General features: G+C 37.1%; 1 protein-coding gene across 1 annotated transcript in view; it reads left to right on the plus strand.

The window, feature by feature from the left end:
• syne1a (spectrin repeat containing, nuclear envelope 1a) overlaps positions 1 to 23,573 on the plus strand; it is a 151,137-nt gene that overhangs the window by 113,401 nt on the left and 14,163 nt on the right. Inside the window, 36 exon segments of the mRNA XM_051139300.1 lie at positions 505 to 605; positions 737 to 893; positions 1,310 to 1,429; positions 1,545 to 1,703; positions 1,792 to 2,010; positions 2,082 to 2,183; positions 2,275 to 2,394; positions 2,505 to 2,705; positions 2,910 to 3,083; positions 3,174 to 3,305; positions 4,386 to 4,582; positions 5,133 to 5,265; positions 5,355 to 5,537; positions 5,648 to 5,797; positions 5,910 to 6,035; positions 6,037 to 6,087; positions 7,421 to 7,576; positions 7,716 to 7,871; positions 8,011 to 8,181; positions 8,279 to 8,412; positions 8,492 to 8,675; positions 8,851 to 9,033; positions 9,197 to 9,343; positions 9,423 to 9,577; positions 9,671 to 9,818; positions 11,221 to 11,315; positions 11,403 to 11,637; positions 11,730 to 11,924; positions 14,244 to 14,369; positions 16,275 to 16,430; positions 16,710 to 16,868; positions 17,089 to 17,255; positions 20,055 to 20,217; positions 20,717 to 20,904; positions 21,253 to 21,403; positions 21,713 to 21,895. Coding sequence (XP_050995257.1) covers positions 505 to 605; positions 737 to 893; positions 1,310 to 1,429; positions 1,545 to 1,703; positions 1,792 to 2,010; positions 2,082 to 2,183; positions 2,275 to 2,394; positions 2,505 to 2,705; positions 2,910 to 3,083; positions 3,174 to 3,305; positions 4,386 to 4,582; positions 5,133 to 5,265; positions 5,355 to 5,537; positions 5,648 to 5,797; positions 5,910 to 6,035; positions 6,037 to 6,087; positions 7,421 to 7,576; positions 7,716 to 7,871; positions 8,011 to 8,181; positions 8,279 to 8,412; positions 8,492 to 8,675; positions 8,851 to 9,033; positions 9,197 to 9,343; positions 9,423 to 9,577; positions 9,671 to 9,818; positions 11,221 to 11,315; positions 11,403 to 11,637; positions 11,730 to 11,924; positions 14,244 to 14,369; positions 16,275 to 16,430; positions 16,710 to 16,868; positions 17,089 to 17,255; positions 20,055 to 20,217; positions 20,717 to 20,904; positions 21,253 to 21,403; positions 21,713 to 21,895 — 5,577 coding nt within the window.

Below are 23,573 nucleotides of genomic sequence, written 5' to 3' on the forward strand. Positions count from 1 at the left end.
TAAAGAAATTGTGTTTTTTAAGGAAAACATTTCAGCATTTTTCTCCATATAATGGACTGATATGGTGCCCCGATTTTGAACTTCCAAAATGCAGTTTAAATGTGGTTGTAAACAATCCCAGCCAAGAAAGAAGGGTCTTATATAGTGAAACGATTGGTTATTTTTATTTTTATTTATTTATTTATCCTTGGCTGGGATCGTTTACAACTGTATTTGGGATCGTTTGAAGTTGCATTTAAACTGCATTTTGGAAGTTCAAACTCTGCACCATATCAGTCCATTACATGGAGAAAAATCCTGAAATGTTTTCCTCAAAAACCATAATTTCTTTACAGCTGAAGAAAGAAAGACACAAACATCTTGGATGACAAGGGGGTGAGTACATTATCTGTAAATTGTTGTTCTGGAAGTGGACTTCTCCTTTAAATAAAAAAATGTTCTGTAATTCTATGAGCTAGAAGCTACTTGGAGACTTTTCAGCATTGGCTTTTACATATAATGCAGGAATTAGAAGAGCAGCTTGGTGAACAAAAGAAGTTACTGCAATCTGTAGCATCCAGAGGAGAGGAGATTCTCTCACAGAGAACAACACCTAATGGAGATAGGTAGGTTCGGCACAGTTGTACATTACCTAAATGTTTGCATCTTTGTCTTGCGCACTGTTTGTAATTTATGAAAGACAAGGACAAATGTGTACAGCACAGACTCAAAATGAGCTTCTTTCTTCCTTATGTAGGTCTCCTGCAGATTTTTCTGAAGGGGATGATGGTCAGGGGCCTGAGAGCATGAGCACACATGATCAGATGAGAGTCAGATGGGAGAACCTGAGCAAAGACCTTAACAACAAACTGCAGCTGTCACTAAACACAATGGAGCAGACGCCATGTAGCACGGTACATAATCAGTCTAGCTTTGTTTTTTGATATGTTGAGGATAGATTGTTGATCCATTCCTTCCCACTCTTCCTAATAGAGTTCTGCAGTGACTACATATTTTTGTAGGCAAACTCTGAAGTTAGCATCACCCTGGTGCCCTTGACAAAAACCCAAAAGGATTTTTCCATTGGATTTTGGATTGAAACAGAAAGCTTTGTGACCAACAAAAAATTATGATTCTTACATGTTTTGTTAATGATGAAAATCTTGATATTTGAAACCTAAAAGAAAAAAGCAAATGTAGGCTATAAACGTCACCACAATGAAGCTTCTGACAACTCTTGCAATCTTTATTTAAAAAACATTTCCCCTGAGATTTTGAGCTAAAATAGTTTGTGAGAGCACGATTAAAATGATAATATATTATCTCTTAGCTATACCAGCCAGTATCCAGCCCCTGTGGAGTTTTCAGAGGAGAGCAACTGAGTCAGGATATCCTGTCACCCCGAAGTCTGTTTGAAGGCTTCAGCCAAGATTTGGAGGACTTTCCTCAGGTACTGCTACTGTATATTTTTATTTACACGTTCTTTAAGAACAGAATGTTAAACTGCACCAGCAACTAATAAGGATTTATTTGCAGATAGTCATTTTTTTATGCTCGCCTCACAGACAGGTGGTGCTGACAGTAAACGTGCTCATGCTTTGAAGAGAGTTCTCTATGAGGCGGTTTCATCAGCTTCATCCTGGCTGGACAATGCTGAAAATGAGCTTGTATCTGGCCCAATATTACTATCTGATGACTCAGAGACTCACCTGGGCCACCTAGAGGTCAGACATAGTCATTTTACTAGAGTCCTAAACTATTTTTGTTAAAAGAAACATTGACACCGTTTCTTCTCTGTTCTCGTCTCTTCAGAGTTTGAGTAAGGAGGTAAAGAATGTCAATGAGGAGGTGCGTAAATGTCGGCACGTGGTCGGAGGAACAGAGCAGGTATGGGATGGAGAAAGTGGAGAAAGTGTTTTGGTTGAGGAAGTGTTAGATGGTTTGGAGGAGAGACTGAAACTGCTGGACACAGTGCTGGAACAGAGATGTGACACCATGAAAGACAAGCTGCAGGAACTCACTGTTTTCCAGGTGTGTGTTGCTTATATCCGTTTTTTTTTTTTTCTCTCACATGTGTGTTTAACTCTTTGTCTATTCCTCAGACTGAGTTGAGGCTGTTGCTTACTGCACTCGGTGACTCAAAGTACCAGCTTTTGCAGAAAATGAACGCAGCTATGGATCGGCCAGCTTCTAAACAGATGGAGGTCAGATACACATTGACAGAAATAATTGCATGGACAAGCAAAACTGGTAATTTACTATGAATAAGATCAATCCAAATTTCAATGTGAACAGATTCTAGCAGAAGCAGAGGACAGTTTGAGGGAATTTGAACAGAAAGTTTCTGAGATGAGAAGCAGAGGAGAGACAATGCAGCCCAACCAGCTCTGCACTCAAGAGCTGTTGAAACTACAGGTAAACACATCTGTCTCTCCCCTCCTGTTTAATTTAATAACAACAAATGCAATTACTGATTTCAGGTCTTCCATTTGACTTTCCACTTGACTTTGTGCTCTGCTGTGCAGGATGCTTATGAAGAGCTGGTGGAGATGGTGGGCTCCAAGCGGAGTGGGCTGAACCAGAGTTTGGTTCTAAAGGCTCAGTATGAGAGAGCTTTACAAGATCTAGTAGATCTGCTGGACACCGCCCAGGACAAAATGGCTGCTGATCAGAAGATGAAAGTGGGATCAGTGATTGAAGTTCAGATCCTCCTAGATAAACACAAGGTACAGAGTTTTTGTTCTTGTGGTTTGCTTAGTAAATATTTGTCTGGACTCACCAGACACTAACTATACGTCACTCTTTTGTCGATGTATCCAATCTACCAGCATTGAAAGCAGAACAAAACCTACTTTCTGAAATGATTGATTTATGGATGTTTCATTCCCTTTTGATGAGTGTGGACTCATGTTGTCTGTCTCTTCCTGCAGAAGTTTTTCCAGGGTCTAGAGACGCATGTTGTTCTGACACAGGCCTTCTTCAGGCAGGTCAGTGGGTTGGTGGTGCAACGGGAGGCCCAGAGCTTGGAAGAGACCGTGGCTCAGGCCCAAGCTGTACTTAAACAGGCTCACAAACGAGGAGTGGAGCTGGAGGGCATACTGGAGGTGTGTGTGGATTTGCATTTCTTTATTTGCATACAAGATGCAAATTGTAATTAAAGAGTGATGAAGTACATAACTGTTTTGTGGCCTCAGTGGTGGAGCAGATTGGTGGGTGACTATCAGGCCCTGTACAGACAACTGGAGGCAGTAGAAAGCAACATCCCCAGTGTAGGCCTGGTGGAGGAGACGGAGGACAGATTGAGCGATAGAATTGCTTTGTATCAGGTACATATTATCAAGTCACTGTATCAGACACAATTACACTGAAGTATTCATACAACACCAAGAATGATTTTACATTACAAACATTATATACTGTGTCTATATTGCATGGTTTGCACGGCATTAGAAATGTTTTGTGTTTAGTTTACCAGGATAAGTCCACTTCCAGAACAAAAATTTACAGATAATGTACTCGCCCCCTTGTCATCCAAGATGTTCATGTCTTTTTTTCTTCAGCCGTAAAGAAATTATGGTTTTGAGTTAAACATTTCAGGATTTTTCTTCATATAATGGACTGGTATGGTGCCCAGATTTTGAACTTCCAATTTAAATGCGGCTTCAAACAAAGCCAAGGGAAGAAGGGACTTATCTAGCGAAACAGTCGGTTATTTTCATTAAAAAAATACAATTTAAATACTTTTTAATCTCAAACGCTCATCTTGTCTTGCTCTCCATGAACTGTGTATTCTGGCTCAAGACAGTTAGGGTATGTCGAAAAACTTTGATCAAATTTTCTCCCTCAACTTCAAAAATCATTTCAAAATCATCCTACGTCGCTGCAGAAGTACCAACCCAGTCTATGCAAAGTTAACATGCAAAGAAGATCAAAACACCTTCAACCAAAAAGGTAAAATAACGATATAAGACGATTTTGAAGTTGAGAGAGAACATGAGATGGGAGTTTTTCGACATACACTAACTGTCATGAACGGGAAAAAAACAGTTCAGGGAGAGTGAGACAAGATGAGCGTTTGACATTAAACAGTATATAAATTGTATTATTTTTATGAAAATAACTGATCGTTTCGCTAGATAAGACCCTTACAACCGCATTTGGGATCGCTTGAAGCCGCATTTAAACTGCATTTTGGAAGTTCAAAATCGGGGCACCATATCAGTCCATTATATGGAGAAAAATCCTGAAATGTTTCTCTCAAAAAACATGATTTCTTTACGGCTAAAGAAAGAAAGACATGAACATCTTGGATGAAAAGGGTTAAGTACATTATCTGTCCATTTTTATTTTGGAAGTGGACAAGATCTATATCTACAATCTAAAACTATCTCACTTTCTTTCTGTAGCGTTTGAAAGCTAGTCTCTCTGAGCGGCAGCAGCAGTTGTATAAGTTGTTAGAGGATGGAAAGAGGCTGCTTTTACACGTGTCCTGCTCGGAGCTGGAAACTCAGCTCACTCAACTGGGGGACCACTGGCTCAGCACCACCACCAAGATCAATAAAGAGTTACACCGCCTGGACTCTACCCTCAAACACTGGATCAGGTCTGTGATCTGATCTCAGTGTGATTCTGTCTACTTCCTTAAAGAAAGAAATGCCAAGTTCTGTCATAAAATTGTAGATGCCGCAGGATGAAGTTTCGTTAAAGCAGATGATATTCACAACGTTAAACTACTTGGCACAAGCTGATTGGTTCATGCTGGTTAGCATTCACTAGAGCAGTTCGCAGTGTGCTTTCAGAGATACTTTGAAATCATCCACCTCCCCAGCTCCACCTGCATAGATCTGCTACAAGTTAATATATATGCTATTTGCGCAGCAGCAGTGTGTCTTAAATATTTACAGCACCGTATAGGTGTATGTACTTGCTTTGCTTTGCAGCAGCAATAATCTATAACAGCAGCTATAACCAAAAGCAGCAGCGATTCAGCAGTGTAGCAGATCTATTCCACCAAGACTAAATACATTAACATTGTCATATCTATTACCATGCTAAAATCTTCTGAGAGCTGTCATGATAGAAATGACCTTGTATGTGGATGCGTCCATGTATGCATTTTATTGACATCGCATGGTCTCCATATTTTACTGTAGGTATCAGAGGGAGTCGGCTGAGCTTAGCCAGTGGCTTAGTTCAGCACTAGACCGTCTAGAGTTCTGGAGCACGCAGTCTGTTACAGTACCTCAAGAGCTAGAGACCGTCAGAGACCATCTTCATGCCTTCCTGGTAAGAACGGCATTAAATATCCTGCTAAAAGACCCTTAGGTCTCACTTGACCTTCACAGACACACTTTACATCGGCTCTGTATTCGCAGGAGTTCTCCAAAGAGGTGGACGCCAAGTCTTCTTTGCGTGCCTCAGTTCAGAGCCAGGGGAATCAGCTGCTCCGGTTGAAGAAAGTGGACACGGCAGCACTTAGGGCAAACTTGGCCCAAGTAGACACGCAATGGGCTGATCTTCTCACTCGTATCCCTGTGGTCCAGGAGAAACTACACCAGGTATGTTGAGTAGGACATATTGCACTGCCTCATCTTATAATAACAGTATGTAGATAATGAACAGGCTCACATGTGTATGCTGATCGTAGTATTCATATTGTTATCAATAGCTGCAGATGGAGAAGCTGCCATCCCGTCATGCAATAACTGAGCTAATGAGCTGGATATCCCTCATGGAGAATATTATCCAAGAAGATCAGCAGAAAATCATGGGGGCAGTTGGATCTGAGGCTGTGCAGATGTACCTTCAGAAATACAAGGTAGCAAAAAGTCTTTAAGACTTTTAAAATAATAGAACATATCATTAGCCATTTTGTACTCCATACTCAAGACATCAAATCTTTCTTTTTCTTTATTTACCCCTTTCAACAGGGTTTTCGGATTGACCTGTCCTGTAAGCAGCTGACGGTGGATTTTGTGAATCAGTCAGTTCTGCAAATCAGCAGTCATGATGTAGAGGGGAAGCGCAGTGACAAAACAGACTTTGCTGAGCGTCTTTGGGGCCATGAATCGCCGCTGGCAGATACTTCAGGGACTCGTTACAGAGAAGGTTAGACATAAATGTAGAAAATTCTCAAATTGTACAGGAAAACATGGATCGTGAAGTTTTTTTGCAGTTCATGCAGCTCCAGTGCTGTGGGTGTTAACTCTTTCCCCGCCAGTGTTTTTGAAAAAAAGTTGCTAGCCACTGTCATATTTTGTTGTGGGAACATCTGAAAATGCAATACATCAAAATAAAGAACAGAGCCTCTACTATTAAACAAAAAAAAATCTGTTTTATTCTAGCTTCAAGTGTTCTTTTTTTACCAACACTTGAATGGACGTAAGTTTCATAAAAAAAGCAACATTTTGAGCAAAAAGAAAATCGCAGTTTTATCAATGACTACATCTGGACTGTATTCAGTATGATGATCAAACATAGATGCAGTAGATTGCTTCCATTAGCAACCGCCAAAGCTTCACAGTGCTTTACCACTTCCTGAGTTGACATTTCACTCTGCAACATTCAGCAGTTTTCATTTTGATTCTGTTTATTGTTGATGATAGAATTATTTTTCAAATACCTCTGCTTATATACTGTATGAGATTGCTCGTTTCTGTGTTTTTAATCAGGAGATTCTGGACACATTCAGGAGATGTGTAATAGCGCCCCCTACAGTATAACAGTGAAAAAATGAAAATACTGAAAATTCCATGTTTGGTGGGGAAGCGTTATATCATAAATAATGAAAATTTCTGTGTTTGGCAGAAAAGGGTTGTCTCATAAATAACGGAAAGTTTCATGTTTGGCAGGGAACCGTGTCTCATAAATAATGGAAATTTCCTAGTTCGGTGGAAGCGGTGTCTGATAAATAACGGAAAATTCTGTGATTGGCGAGGAAGCATTGTCTGATCAATAACGGAAAATTCCTTGATTGGCAGGGAAGCGGTGTCTCAAAAATAATGAACATTTCCATGTTTGGCGGGAAAACATTGTCTCAGAAATAACGGAAAAATTTGTGTTGGGCGGGTAAGCGTTGTCTCGTAAATAATGGAAAAATTCCGTGATTAGTGGGGAAGCGTTGTCTTGTGAATACCAGAAAATTCTGCGATTGGCAGGGAAGCTTTGTATCGTAAATAATGGAAATTTTTGTGTTTGGTGGGGAAGCGTTGTCAAATGCTAAGACAAATCAAATGCTAAGACTGGAATTCAATACCACTATTTTTTTCGATAATAATATCAATTTTTGTTATGATAACATCATTTATAATTAAAAAACAAAAAATAATTAAAAAAAAACGAATAAAAAATAATGCTAAATACCAAGTGTTTTTACAAGTGGACTGTGACATTTATTTATCTTTAATGCTTATCATATATCAAACTGGTGTCTGTTTCACAGATTCAGGTTTTAGAGGGTCTGCTTGAAAGCTGGTTAGAGTATGAGAACGTGGTTCAGACCTTGAAGACCTGGTTTGGTGTACAAGAAGAGAAACTCAAAAAGAAGCACAGGATTGAAGATGTTTCCTCAGCCCAGAATGCACTCAAAGATTGTCAGGTACGTACTGCACCCTAGTTGTTAGGCTCCACACAGTACACTATATGGATTCACAAGTAAAGATTACATAGATAATCCGGAAATATTCTATGTAATTTGTTGTTTTAAAGATTGATCTAACTGTGTTGGTGTGTGCTAGGAAATGGAAGTGCTGGTAAAGGAGAAAGAGAAGGATCTGGAGAAGGCTGATGAGAAAGGATCCTTATTAATTCAGGATAAGAAAGGAGAGGCCAGCTCTGTTATTATGGAAACTCTAAAAGGTCTAAACCAGTCTTGGGCCAATCTTGATCACATGGTATGTTTAACCTCATGTATTTTGGTAAATCTTCTAGTTTTTGTAATCTTCATAACAATATTGTTCACACATTTTTATAGTTTTGATAATCAGAAATTTCATAATTTTCACCAAAACACTGATTTTTCTTTAATTGCAGATCGGACAGCAGACGGTCAGTCTCCGGTCAGTGCTAGAGCAGTGGAGTCTGTATAAACAAGCATATGAGGAGATTCAGGGCTACCTGATGGAGGGACTTTATACCATCTCTCGTCTGCGTCTTCTCACCGGCTCCCCAGAAGCTGTGCAGGTTCAAGTGGAGAACCTTGAGGTGCAAGTCTGCCACAAACTGCAAAACATGAATGAGCTTTTATTTACATTATATCAAGTAAGAACCAAAAATCACCATGGGTTTTTGTGTGTCTCAGAGTTTACAAGATGAGCTGGAGAAACAGGAGAGCAGTTTACGGAAACTGGGCTCCATAACCCAACAGCTGCAGAAGGATTGTCATCCATCAGTGAGCGATTCACTCAACACAGCACTGGCTGATCTAAATCTCAGGTGAGTTTCAAAAACTTCTAGTATCTAATGAAGACACTGATCAGTACAAAGTGATTGAAAATCATTGATCTGCTGTCAGGTGGAACACGCTGCTGGAGCAGATCTCAGATCAGCTGAGGAGGAGTAAGAGCCTGCTGCAACTGTGGCAGCATTACAAAGGACTTCATGCACAGAGCAGCACTGACATCCAGAAACTAGAGGATCAGGTGGAACAGCTACTCAAGAGCTCCACCCACAGGGACGTCACAGAACAGGAAGTAAAGGTGTGTATTTATCATGCATGATGGGTTTGGAAGCCTCTTTAAATATTTGTGTGCTTGGATTATGTTAGTGACACGAAAGAATATAAGCAATTGCTAATTCTGACAACTGTACAGTTGTGAAAGCCTTGTAACAAGGGCCACAATAATTCTCTTTGTAAAACTGGTATTTGTGCAGGGCCTTATGGCGGCTGAGGGATCCGTAGAGTCTGTCCTGCAGCAGCTGAATGAGTTTTCAGAGCAGCTGAGGCAACAAGTGGACCCCTCTGCTATGACAACCTTCCATACAGACCACCTGTCACTCACTCAGCGATTAGCAACAGTTGGACATGCCCTCCAAAGACAGCAGTCTCTGATAGAGGTTCAGATGATTCAGATTTTACCTTGTGGAAAACATTTGTGCACTCAGACATTGAATTTTAATCATAGCATTTATAGTTTTCACACTGTCCTTTCATAGTTTTGACACTCCTTTATGTGACTGTCAAGTGTAAATTTATTTTTTTCTCCTTCCCTTCTTCAAGGTGGGTGTGAGGGACTATGAGAGGTTTAGTAAGGAGTTACATTCTCTAAGCCACTGGTCAGAAGAAGCTGAGAAGGTTCTGAAGGAACCAGATCCAATCGGTTCTCCAGATAACTCATCTGTACAGGAATACATGGAAAAACTAAAGGTGAAATTTGTTGTCGTCCTGTAAAATTATGAGTTGTATAAACACTTCTGAAGTTTCTCATATGCATGTGTGCTTATAGACCCAAATGTTGAAGCTGAGCAGTCTTTCTCCTGATCTGGAACGTTTGAATGAGTTGGGTTATCAGCTTCCCCTCAATGATAATGAAATCAAGCGTCTGCAGAACCTAAACAGGAGTTGGTCGTCTAACTCTGCTCGCACAATAGAGAGATTCAGGTTTGTGTGGTTACTGTTGATCTATGGTAGATTTTCACTTTCTTCTGTAGAAGCGTGTGATATTTAGTTGTCTGCATTTCTGTGTGTGTGCAGTAAACTGCAAGCCCTGGTATTGCAAAGACAGACCTTCTTGGAGAAGTGTGATGCTTGGATGGCCTTCCTTACTCAAACAGAGGAGAAACTGGCCGCTGAGATTTCTGGAAACTACCAGAGCCTGCTAGACCAGCAGAGAGAACATGAGGTACTGAGAGAAAGGAAAAAAATAATAATTTGGAAAATACTTTTTAGAATAACTACAACTAAATGTCTGTTCACACCAAATGAAAAGCCACATTTACATTAAATTTCAAAAGTCTGGGGCAAAAAATAGATTTCTTGATGTTTTTAAAAGAAGTCTCTCATGCTCATCAAGGCTACACTTATTTGATCAAAAATACAATAACACTCTAATATTTTGAAACATTATTACAATTAAAATCAACTGTTTCAGTTAAAAGTACAGCAAAAACAGTAAGATTTTGAAATATTTGTACTATTTAAAATAACTGTTTTCTATTTGAATATATTTTAAAATGTAATTTATTCCTGCGATTTCAAAACTGAAGTTTTAGCATCATTACTCCAGTCACACAATCCTTCAGAAATCATTCTAGTACTCAGTAGAACTGAGTAGAATTTTTTCAGGTTTCTTTGATAAACAGAAAGTAAACAGAAGAACAGCATTTATGTAACATAAATGTCTTTATCATGACTTTTGAACAATGTAAAACATCCTTGGTAAATAAAAGTATTAATTTCTATAATCCCCCCCCCCAAATGAAATACTGACTCCAAGCTATTGAATGGTATAATGAATAATGTTACAAAAGCTTTTTATTTCAGATAAATGCTGAACTTTGGATCTTTTTATTTATCAAATAGTCCTAAAAAATGCCCTCAACTGTTTACATTATTGATGATAATAATAATACATTTTTCTCGAACAGCAAATCAGCATGTTAGAATGATGTTTGAAGGATCATGTAACTGAAGACTAAAGTAATGATGCTGAAAATGTTGCTTTGGTCACAGGAATAAATTACATGTAAAAATATTTTCAAATAGAAAACAGTTATATTAAATAGTAAAAATATTTCTAAATTTTGCTGTTGCTGCTGTACTTTGAATCAAATAAATGCAGGCTTGGTGAGCAGAAGAGACTTTTTTTTAAAAAAAAAACATGAAAAATCTTTCGACTGGTTCAAAAACTTTTGACTGGTTGTGTGTGTTTTCATATGTTCCTGTGAGCAAAGCTGAATTTTCTTCATCATTAGCATCATTACTTCTTCATCAGCATCATTACTTCAGTCTTTAGTGTCACATGATCCTTCAGAAATCATTCTAATATGCTGATTTGGTGCTCAAAAAACATTTTTTATTATTAAGACCTTATTAGGACCAATTTTGTCCCCAGCATTTATATGTTAATATTCAGTTTTTATTTTAAAACTCATTGCGAATTTGTGGTGTGACCTAACTTAGATTATAAAATGGCTTGGTAAGATTTTTCAGTTTAAAAATAATCAAAATATGCTAAATGCATTGAGTCATAGTTTAGTGACCTACTTTATAAAACTGCTCTACTTTTTTGTGTGTGTGGATAGCTATTCCAAGCAGAGATGTTTAGTCGACAACAAATTCTATACTCTATCATCAATGATGGACATCAGCTCTTGAATCAGGGACAAGTGGAAGACAGGTAACATTTGTTTATTTGTTTTTTCTTACTTCATACTTTCATTCATACTTGTAGTGACTTTCTTTTTTTCCCCTCTCGCCCCAAAAGAGATGACTTTGGCTTGAAACTGGCACTGCTTAGTAACCAGTGGCAAGGTGTGGTGAGGCGGGCCCAGCAAAGACGGGGGATTATAGACAGTCTGGTTCGGCAATGGCAGCGTTACACAGAGCTGATAGAGAAACTACGTCATTGGCTGCAAGAAGTGTCAATGGAACCAGAAGACCAACAACGAGGGGCAACAGTAGCACTACAGCAGATCCGTGGAATGTTAGACCACATACAGGTAAAGATATAGTCATATTTACATTAAGGTAGAAATAACGGCAACCAGCAAATATCCTGAAGTACCTTGGATGTTTCCTTCTCTCCATCCAGCTGAAGGAGCGTGTGCTCCAGAGGCAACAAGGCAGCTACATCCTCACTGTGGAGGCTGGGAGGCAACTTCTCCTGTGGGCTGATGCCAGAGCGGAGGCCTCGCTTCACACAGAGCTGACTGACGTGCAGGAGCGCTGGAGGACCATTAACATCCGTCTCGACGAGAGGAAGAAAGAGCTGCTCTCTTTGCTAAGGGTGAGTTAAGAGTAAATGTTAATAAAACACTTTCAGGTGCACTTACTGTTCATCTGGTTGCTTATTTGGTAGATTTAGTAGTTTGTATCATTGACAAAGTACACTAAATGACTTTTGCTGTTTGGAGGAGATCTTACAAATTTGCATTTGTTGGTTAATTTCTTTCGACAACCTGTGTCTTTGAAACGGATGTGTTTTCCTGTAAGTTGGTTGGTTTCTGCACATGTATGGTTTTGTGTAGTGGGATCAAAGTCTGATACCACTGTAACAATGCTAGTAACAGTTTTACTCATTTAATTGGGATTTTTTTTTTGCTAATTATATTGTCACAATTTTCATGTAAAATAAAACTAAAAAATATGAATTAATATAATTTGATTTTAAATCCTAAAATATATATATATATTCAGTCTTTTGCTTTAAAGCTTATACGCTGTTGTTTAAAAGTTTGGGATTAGTAAGATTTTTAATGTTTTTTAAAGAAGTCTTTTCTGCTCATCAAGGCTGCATTTATTTTAATAAAAATACAGAAAAATTATTCAGTATTATTATTATTATTATTTAAAATAGTGGTTTTCTATTTTAATGTATGTTAAAATAGAATTTATTCCTGTGATGAAAAGCTGAATTTTCAGCATCATTACTCCAGTCTTCAGTGTCACATGGTCCTTCAGAAATCATTCTAATATGCTGATTTATTACTAATGTTAGAAACAGTTGTGCTGCTTAATATTTTATTGGAACCTGTGATGCTTTTTTCAGGATTCTTTGATAAATAAAACGTTAAAAAGAGCAGCATTTATTTAAAATAGAAATCTTTTGTAACAATATACACTACTGTTCAAAGTTTTGAGTCAGTAATTTTTTTTTTTTTTCTTTGAAAGAAATTAATACTTTTATTCAGCAAGGATGTTTTAAATTGAGAAAAAGTAATAGTAAAGACATATATTGTTAGAAAAGAGTTCTATTTTGAATGAATGCTGTTTTTTAACGTTTTATTTATCAAAATATAAAAAAAAAAAAGTATCACAGGTTCCAAAAAAATACGAAGCAGCACAACTGTTTACAAAATTGATAATAAATCATAGAATGATATCTGAAGGATCATGTGACACTGAAGACTAGAATATGATGCTGAAAATTCAGCTTTGCATCACAGAAATAAATTATGTTTTAAGGTTTATTAAAAAAGAAAACTGTTATTTTAAATTGCTGTAATATTTCATATTCTTCCAGTATTTTAGCTCAAATAAATGGAACTTTGATGAGCATAAAAGACTTCCTTAAAAAACGTTAAAAATCTTACTGATCCCAAAATTTTGAATGGTAGTGTATATGGCATGCCATTTCATTGTTGGAGATTATATTGTATTTGAGACAGTGTTTTGTGGTTATTTTTACTGTTGTTAGGGTTTAGGATTTATAGTCGAACTTTCAGGGTCAGATTGTTTTGGTATTTAAATAGTTTTGGCTATTTTGTTTAAGTGAAATCAAGGCATTGTTCATTGCTCTGAAAGCCATTTTGAATTACAAATATCGGAAATAGAGAAACATAACTGAATTGTTGTCTAAAAAATCAAATATATGAAGCAAACACTCTGCAGGGATCTCACATCCAAAGTTTGAGAGAAAGAGAGACAGTGAGGAACTTTGCATCTGACCTTACAGAGCAAATAGAGGCGAGCTAGCATAACGCGAGTGAGAGAGCGTGTGATGTGTTTTGTGTGTGCGTGTGAGGGGGATGAAAGAGAGAGAACGGGAGAAAGAGGCAGCTGAAGGCGAGAGAAATATCTACAGTACTGTAGGAGACAGGACGCGGGAGGGAGTCCGAGCGGTGCTGCGCTGCCAACACAGGGCAGCAGGGATAGCCAGTCGTCCGCTCCATTTTGACGCAGCACACTTGGGCACAGACAACAATTTTGGATTGCAAAGGAAAATGGCTTCTCTTTCCTTCGGCCTCTGTCTCTCTCTTCCTCTCTCTTCCACATCCCTCATTTTCTCGGATGACGTGATAGAAGGTACCTCACTGCTTTATCTCTGCATGATAATCTGTCTCTCTTGTGTCTCAAGACCATGACCCTTTGCTCTGACCACGTTTAAGTAAAGAATTGGATACATACGACGTGCTCTTACGTTCCTGATTAAAAATATGAACATCTCTGACTTTTCCTTGAGTGTTTAAGGATGTTGCATTAGAGCTTACAAATTGCTTAGTTAGATACATAATTGCATATATTACGCAAATTGGTGCAGAGTGGCATAGACATCTTTATCATCTCTCATGATTTCACAGTTTTTTCTTTCTGGCTGTGTGTGCAGGACTGGGATCAGTGTGAAAAAGGAATTGCTGCATCACATGAGAAGCTGAGGGACTTTAAGCAAAAGCTCTCCGTGCCTTTACCCGACCACCACGAGGAGCTGCACACAGAACAGATTCGCTGCAAGGTACATAAACAAAATTTGACTCATCTTTTGTCCTGCATTTAACACTATTTTCTGACCAGATTTACAGTGGTAAAGCAACAGTATCTCAATAGTCCAGATAATTATTGGCTTGTGCAGTCAAGCACTGCATAAATAATAACCTTGCATGCTTCTCGTAGAATGTGTGTGTGTGATGCCCTGATGAATTTTTTATTTGCAAGAGAGGGTTGGTTTTTGACACGTGATGTTGCTGGAGTGTGCAGTGTTGCAGAAGGTGTGTGAGAGTAACATCAACCTACTCTGGTGTCTGTGAGTTGGACTCTCAGCAAGTGTCTCTTTAACTTTGCCTGAGGGAAGGAAGTTGAGTTGCATGCTAATCATGCTAAATCATACATGTTAGCAGAGACGCTGAGGTTTAAAAAGAAGTGCTTATGCAGCAGCAAAAAAAGCAGAGTAATGGTAGCTTTTTCCATTTTTGTAATTTCTCGATCTCTTATGCGTTTATTGTGTGGTTAATGTCTTGTCGACAGTTGTTATCTGTGACACATACCATCTCTATATTAGGATTATACAGTGTAACTCGCTGTGAATGCTAGCGGAGATGTCAACAAATATCAATACAGATGCAATTATGGTGCTTTAATTGTGTTACTGTGTGTGAGGGGAGGAATATGTGGAGTCAGTATTCTTCTGTTTTAGATAAATGTAACCAGCAGTCTGTCAATATTTTTTTTATTTTACTATTGTTAAATCTTACATAAATCTTACATTTTTATTTTTACTTTTTAAACTTATTATTTATTTATTTTTATTTATGTATTTTTTACATTTTTTTTTACATTTTATTATTTTTAAATCTTAATTTTTGTTTGTTGGTTTAGTAGAGGTATGGTTAAGGTAATTTTTATTTATTTAACTTTTTATTTTTGCTTTATTTATTTATTCATTTTTTTCTTTTCAACATTTCCTTAATTATTTATTTTACATCCTAAAACTTTATTTTCAGTAGTTACCTGTTGAATTAAATTTTTAATTTATTAAGTTTAACTTTAATTTAAAATTTGTTTCAGCAATTAGTTTGAATTTTAATTATTTAATTTTTACATTTTACATGGTTTTGTTTATTTTAAATCCAACACTTTGTCCTAAAATTTTAGTTTCAAAATTTTTTACATATTTTTACATGTTGTTATTTTAAAGTCTTACATTTTGTTTGTTGGTTTAGTGAAGGTATGGTTAAAGTTATTTTTTTTATTTTTTATATTTTTACATTATTTACTCATTTATATATTTATTACATGTTTTTACAACATTTGCAATTGAAACATTTTATTTTATTTTATTTTATATTTTATTTAAATCTTACATTATTACAGTACATTATTACTTAAGTTATTTTATTTTTCCTTTCCTTTTTTTCAAACATTTTTTGTTCATTTAATTATTTATTTTAAATCATAAAACTTTATTTTCACTAGCTACCTTTTGAACTGAAGTTTAAATTATTAAATTTAAACTTTTAATTTAATTTTTATTTGTTTTAAATTGTCTTTCAGTTTTTTTTCACTTTTGCTTAATTCGTCAGAAATTACAGTTGAACTCCGTTGAATTTTACATTTACATGATTTTTTTATATTTAGTTGTTTTAAATCCAAAATTAAAATGTAAATTTAAATAAACTTACATTTTATTTTCAGCAGTTACATTATAGTTATATTAATTTTACTGCATTTTATTAATGTATTATATTATATTATTATTTATTGTATTTTTATTTTATTTATTGTGTTTTTATTTTATTTTTAAGTCTTAAATTTTGTTTGTTTATTTGTTAGGTTTAGATTTTATTTTCAGCAGTTTAAAGTTTAAACATTTTATTTTATTTTATGATGTGTTCATGGATGTATGTGTTTGTGTGTGTGATAGGAATTGGAGAGCAGTATTGAAGGCTGGGCTGATGATGTAGCTGGGCTGTTTATTCTGAGGGAGTCTCTTTCCAGCGGCCTCAGTGCTGATGACCTCACAGTCCTACTGGAGAGACTCGTATTACTCCAGAGACAGTGGGAGGAGACCTGTCACCAGGTACACACACACACACACACACAAAGTTTTAAAGAATTATATTGATAATGTACCTCCTAATCCCTGATGTTTCTTAGTAAGGAACGACCATGAGAAAAAGGAAGGTGCATGACATTACAGAGACTAAATTATTACCTGTCCATCTGACATCTTCCTTTCCTCATTTTGCTCACCAACCTTTTGGCACCTTCTCTCACTGTCCGCCATGTCCTTCCTTTAACTGTACTCTGTACTCCGTGAACCCGTGGTGTAATTGATCATTGTCTGTCATTTCTGTAGCTCTCCCTGCGCAGACAGCAAGTGAGCGAGAGGCTGAACGAGTGGGCTGTGTTCAATGAGAAGAACAAAGAGCTGTGTGAGTGGCTCACACAAATGGAGAGCAAGGTCTCACAGAACGGCGACATCAGCATTGAGGAGATGATTGAGAAACTCAAGAAGGTGAAATTAACACACGCTCATAACATATTTGATTCCTATGAAATCATCCAATTGAACTCTGGTAAAAGGTAAAATATATATTTGATAATTCAGGATGGATTCTAGTTTTTTTTTTAACTGCAAAATATGTCAGATATATTTTAGCGAATATGTGAAACACAATCTCCCCAAAGTTTTAGGAATATTCAGCTGAGCAAACGTGCAATCCCTTTGTTATCAGGACTATCAGGAAGAGATATCAGTGGCCCAGGAGAACAAGCATCAGCTGGAACAGATGGGGGAGAGACTGGCTCAGGCCAGCCATGAAAGCAAAGCTGCCGAAATCCAATACAAGCTCAGCAAAGTCAATGAGCGCTGGCAGCATCTGCTTGACCTTATAGAAGCTAGGTGAGTCTCTCAAATGATATTGCATGACATTGTAGGTGGCGTTGTCAGATCAAAGCTTTACAACTGTTGTACATTTACAATTACAGTAGTTGTGCCTTTTATGTGTCTTTTATAAAACAATATAGATTTTTTTTTTCAGAAATACAAAACTAAATTTCCTAAAAGATCAGTCAGATCTTCTACAGAAATAGGGCAATGAACTGAGCATGTTATTTGTGCTCATGGCCTCTGGGTGGGAAGGAAATATTTTGCACCAGCATCTTAAACATGACACCATGGTGTCTCTGGATATGACTGGTAAAGTCGAGTTGCCTGCAGTCAGGACTGAAAGCATCTCACACGTGTGGTGTTGATTTCACTGTGGCCAATGTGTGAGAGTGTTATCCCCTCTCTCACACTCTCACTCATGTGCATTAGCTTTGTGCATCAGCTGCTGTCTTGATTTTTCCCTCGAAGGTTATAGAAAAGCGTAGTAGACTAACATGCTTTTATTGTATTCAATTAAAGAACTAACTTGAGAGATTCTTCTCAAGGCGGGTGTGCTTTAAATGGCTACTGGGTGTAGCTCAGTCATTCATGCATCATTTTGAAGGTCTTTTAATAGAATAATACAAATAATTCATTTTTGAAAATATGCTCATTGCGACTCATTTTGCCAGCACATGTCACAAATATTTTCTTCAGTGTTTGTTTATAAGAATAATGACAGACACACACATTCCAGTCCTCTGATCAGCACATGCTAATGACTGTTGTCTTATTTTAGCCACAGCAGTATTTGTCACTCCCAGCTGCTCATGCCTGCACTTGAGTTCACACACATGCTTAGACACCCCACACTAACCAGGAGACTAGAGAAAGCCTGGACACTTTGTTGTTGAGACGAAAGAGAAGGGGGATTTTTACAGGCTGGAAGTTTTTCTTTCTTCTGGGATACTTGATTGAGAAGATTAGGCCCAATGGTGCTGGATATGGGCACTGATAACATGGCAGGAAGCCCTGGACAGGACTCAGATCTGCCAGAGTGTGACTGCGACATTAACAGGCAGGAAAACATTTATCCGCTTATCATTTACAAATTACAGATTCTATTTTAATGCAATTTAATTTAATGCAGTGCTGGAAATTTCCATGTATTGTGGTATTTTCTGTCATCCTTAGACATGTCTTATGGCGAAGTGTCTGAAATGTAGTTTTAATTAGTTTATGTGGGTAAAATGTGAGAGTTTTAAGTGAAGCTGTCATAGCTTCTCTCCACATATGTGATTGTCCAGATAGTTTAATTGATAATCTCAGTTTGTTAAATGCAACAAAAGCTATTCCATGCTGCATTTGTTGACCTTGTTATTGTTGTGGTGGCTTAAGTTTCAGTGTGTCTTTGTGCTGTAGGAATGTAGCTTGAAGCACAGTCACACTAAACCGTTCACATACCAGGTTTACATGAGGGCTTTATCTCACCAGGTCAAACTGTATCTATGTTTTGGCTAACTGCCTACAGCATACACTAAAGTTTTAATCAAAGTTAGCTGAAGTTGAAACATGTCCACTTTGAATCTGTGCTCTTTGCTTTATATCCAGTCTGAGATAAGACATTTTTTCTTAGATCTAGATCTGGAATGGTTGCACAGCTGAAACATGCTATGCTGGTATGTGTGAGTGTGTCAGTGGCACAGCATTAAGCATGTGATTCTGTATTTTTAGGCACATTCAGGATTTCTAGGAAGCTGACACCACTGGATTGCATTCTACCTTTACTTATCATGTGTTTCGTGTTTGGTTTCATTATTTTACAAAAGCGTTTCATTGTTATTCTGAGTACACACAAATAAACGTAGAGCTTTTCAGATTCAAAAGATGTATTAATCTTATCTGTATGACCAAGAGTGGAGTATTTTAAGAGCAAGTGACCACACCGTTCGCTCCATCTGTCATGCAGTGAGTGCGCTACTATTCAGTTTCCACACAGATACTTGAATAACGCACATTTTTCTATGTTAACATTAGATTGACAGGCCATGTAAAGTTGCTACTACTTACATACAGTATTTCAGATGATTAAGCCATATTTGAGGTCGATAAAAGATAGGTGAGTGTTTAGATGTCTGCCCGATGTATTGTATTACCACATAGACCAGCCGTTAATCTGTCCGTCACAGACTGTGTGACTTCGCCACTTCCTGTGAATTTTTTTATTTTTTTCTGTGACTAAGCAACTAATAAAATTTGGTCGACCAAGCCTCTTCACGGCGACTAACAGTTAGTCGACTATTAAGGGGCAGCCCTAGCTCTTACATATGTAAACTTTTTTTATATTTGCACTGAAATGAGATTAATTGATATTATATCATACCATATCATGACGTATGTTTTTTCTTTACTGTTTTTTTCAATTAATTTTCAATTATAATACTAACTTTAAAAAAATAATAATACATTTATATTTACAATAATTAACTCAGATGTATTTTGTCAATGTTTTGGGCGATGTCTAACTTTAAAACTTAAAATGCCACATTGCTGAAATCCAGTAAAGTTTTCCTAATCAAAATATGACTTCAACAAAGACATTCATAAAGAAAATTAATGATGAGCACATCCCATATTTACTTGAATATATTTGTTCCCAAAAGGCAAATTTCATTTCGATCTCAAGTTTCTTTGACTAAGCATGAAAGATGTTTGCACTGCACAGTCCCTGTTTATATAACCTAATTACACTTACATTGTATTTGCACTTTTCGCAGAATGTGACTGCTATACAATCTCTTTACTCTGTCTCTTTGTCTCTGGGGTCTATAGGGTAAAGAAGTTGCGGGAGACACTGGTGGCCGTGCAACAGCTCGATAAGAACATGAGCAGTCTGCGCTCCTGGCTGGCACACATCGAGACTGAACTATCACGACCCATTGTCTACGAAACCTGTGACTCACATGAGATCCAAAGAAAACTTAACCAGCAACAGGTAACCCACACAGAAAAGACATTAATAATCACATAAAAGTCTGTCAGTATAGTAAAGCTTATTAAATCTCAATAAACACGTAATTTTGCATAAGTGCACAAACATTTCTTGGCATATATTGAGAACTAGTATTAAAGAGTAATTAAATCTCTGCAAGTGAAATAAGCCCTGGTGAAAAGTCAAAATAAAAACTGAACCTCATCTGGCTCAGCCACTGACCCACTTACTGTTTTAGTATCACAATGTATCCTCACTTTACCCAGCAACAGCCAGCACATATCTCTTTCTGCATCAGAGACAATTTATCGTTGTAGAGAAGCAATGTTAGCCAAACATTTTTAGAACTGATGATGCAACAAGATGAAACACATCTGTAGAGAAATGCATGACCACAAGCTCTTCTGCCTAATAAACTGAAGTGAAACTGCCAAAATGATCAAAATGATCAAAATGTCAGATGTCGTGAGAAGCTCAGTAGATGTCCACTGTCTCTATGCAGGATCTGCAGCGTGACATCGAGAAGCACAGCACGGGTGTGGCGTCAGTGCTGAACCTGTGTGAGGTGCTGCTGCACGACTGTGACGCCTGTGCCACGGAGACCGAGTGTGAATCCATCCAGCAGGCCACACGTGGCCTCGATCGCCGCTGGAGAAACATTTGTGCTGTTGCAATGGAGAGAAGGCTCAAGTGAGTGTGTTTGTGTGTGATTTATAAAGAAATTGATGCACAGGAAAATGTACACATTGTTTTTTTGTGTAAAAGTACACTAAAAAGTTCTGTAAAGGTAAGAAAAAAAGTGTAGTAAAGTTGAACCAGGTCATTAGAGGAACAGGTGTGAAAGCATGTGTCATGCCAGCTGACTCCGTGTATTCAGGTTAAATCAGAGTTGACTTCAGCACGTAATGAACTGTTTAACAGCTGTCTTTTTAAAATGAAGTATTTTTAGTAAGCCCCCTGGACGATGTACAATTATATTTCAAAGTAGATGTTCTGGACTGTGTATGTGTTTGAAACTCACTGTGTGTGTTTTTGCAGGATTGAGGAGACGTGGAGGTTGTGGCAGAAGTTTCTGGATGATTATTCCCGATTTGAAGAGTGGTTGAAAGTGTCAGAGAGGACAGCAGCCCTGCCCAACTCCTCTGGAGTGCTGTACACCGTCGCTAAAGAGGAGCTCAAGAAGTTTGAGGTATTCAGAAATCCACAGAGAGAGTTAATAAAGTTGAGATAGTGAGTCAAGAGGATAGTTGTGAATAGGGCCTGGATACAAAAAGAAAGAAACAAAAGGATCACTGCTGGCATCCAGTGGTGACAGTCTAGTCTACTTTAGCCTTTAGTCTTTTATAATTTGTAAAGTGTTGTTGATAACTGAAACAAATGCTAATTCATGATTTCTTTTAAACATGCATTTAACCACGGTGTAGTTTTCAGTTTTTCCAGTTTGTGTGTGAATTTAAGATTTTGTTTGCACAGTGTAATGGTGTTATTTGCATCATAGGCGTTTCAGAGACAGGTACAGGAGTTTTTGACCCAGCTGGAGCTGATCAATAAACAGTATCGAAGGCTGGCACGTGAGAACCGCACAGACTCCTCCTGCCGTCTAAGACAAATGGTGCATGATGGGAACCGACGCTGGGATATACTACAGAGGAGAGTAGCTGCCATCTTGCGCAGACTCAAGGTAATACATTATCCGTTATGTGTTATATACATCGTTCAAGAGTTTGGTATCTACAGTTTTTTAAAGAAATTTAAAAAAACAATTCAGCATGGACATTAAATTGATCAAAAGTGACATTGAAGACATTTATTGTGTTACAAAAGGTGTCTATTTTTAAATAAATGCTGCTCTGAACTTTCCATTTAACAAAGAATTCAGAAAAAAATAAAAACATTTATGGTTTTCACTAAAATATTAAGCAGCACAAATATTTTCAACATCGATGATAATAATAGGAAATTAACCAAAACAGCATTTTATAATGATTTCTGAAGAATCACGTGATACTAAAGACTGAAGTAATGACTCACCGCATATACAGTTATATATTCAGAACTAAGGATGCACAATATTGGATTTTGCCGATATCCGATATGCCGATATTTTTCAACTCATTTTGGTTAATAGCTGATGCCGATACCAATATATTTCCTTTTGTCTGGAGACAACACGAAGTCTCTCCTGTGCGGAAACTATAAGCAAATTATTTTTCATTTTGGTTCGTTTTTAACAAGATTTGTTAGAATTATATAAACAATAATAAAGTCCTTTTATAATTACAGTACACTAAAGCTTTGAAAATAACTATAAAAAATATATATATCAATCACTGCATTTGTTTTTCCCCCTCAGAAAAATGCAGTGGTAACCTTAACATTTTATTTTAAGATTTAACATTTTAAACAGCTGCAAAAATTCAAAAAATCTTTTAAAACTCATAATTTGTTTTAAAAAATGTAACATATTATACATTAATGAATAAATCAGTATATATACAATTTAATTCTATTTACAAATGTTATGTTTTTTGTTTTTTTTTATATGTAAGCTATGTATTCTGACCTTTAAATCAAAACATATGATTTTATTGACATCAATTATTGCTTTATTTAATCAGAAACACTGTCTAAATGTTATTTGTGTATTTTACTTTAATTTTATTAGAAGTAGGCCAACAGCGCTCTCTACGGAATTAAAACTCTGGGCATTAGGACCTGGGGGAGGCTGCTGCTGCTGCCACTGCAGATGCTATTACTGTTTACTCTATCACACACAGGATGCGTCATTCTGTACGTGCATTCTCAGATTAAATGCAGTGATCCAAAACAGTGAATCTAATCATCATTCAGGCAAAACTTTACTTTAAGAATGATCCACACTGCTGACGTGATCTAATCGCTAGCACACCCTGAGCACTTGTTATTCCTGATATCTGCAAGACTTCACTTTTTTCATGTTGTTTGAACATTAATGTGTGTTGGCAGTGTATGTACAAATCTACCCAATAATGATAAAAATCCATGCAGTGGTTTTTAATTAATCTGTAAAAATAATATCCCCTTTTTCAAATCGTGCCGTCACACCGACAGAGGCCGCTCCCACGATAGTTGATTGACATGAGCGTCTTACCTCAGACCAGCTGTCACAGTCCAATAACTTTCCTTGTTTCATGCCAAAGCAGGGATGTAAGTTAGACAAGAATATCTCTGATTGAGCGATTGAGGTGTTGTGTTGCTGGATGTAATAATGAACATAGTGGTCGTCATTTACTCCCGACATCTGAGCCTCTGAAGATGCAGTGGATTACATTTGTCTGTGAAGGGAATGCGCCTCCCGATCTACATATATCTGTCTATGT

The sequence above is a fragment of the Labeo rohita genome, chromosome 20 (genome assembly GCF_022985175.1).
Source record: "Labeo rohita strain BAU-BD-2019 chromosome 20, IGBB_LRoh.1.0, whole genome shotgun sequence".
NCBI classification, from domain to species: Eukaryota; Metazoa; Chordata; class Actinopteri; order Cypriniformes; family Cyprinidae; genus Labeo; species Labeo rohita.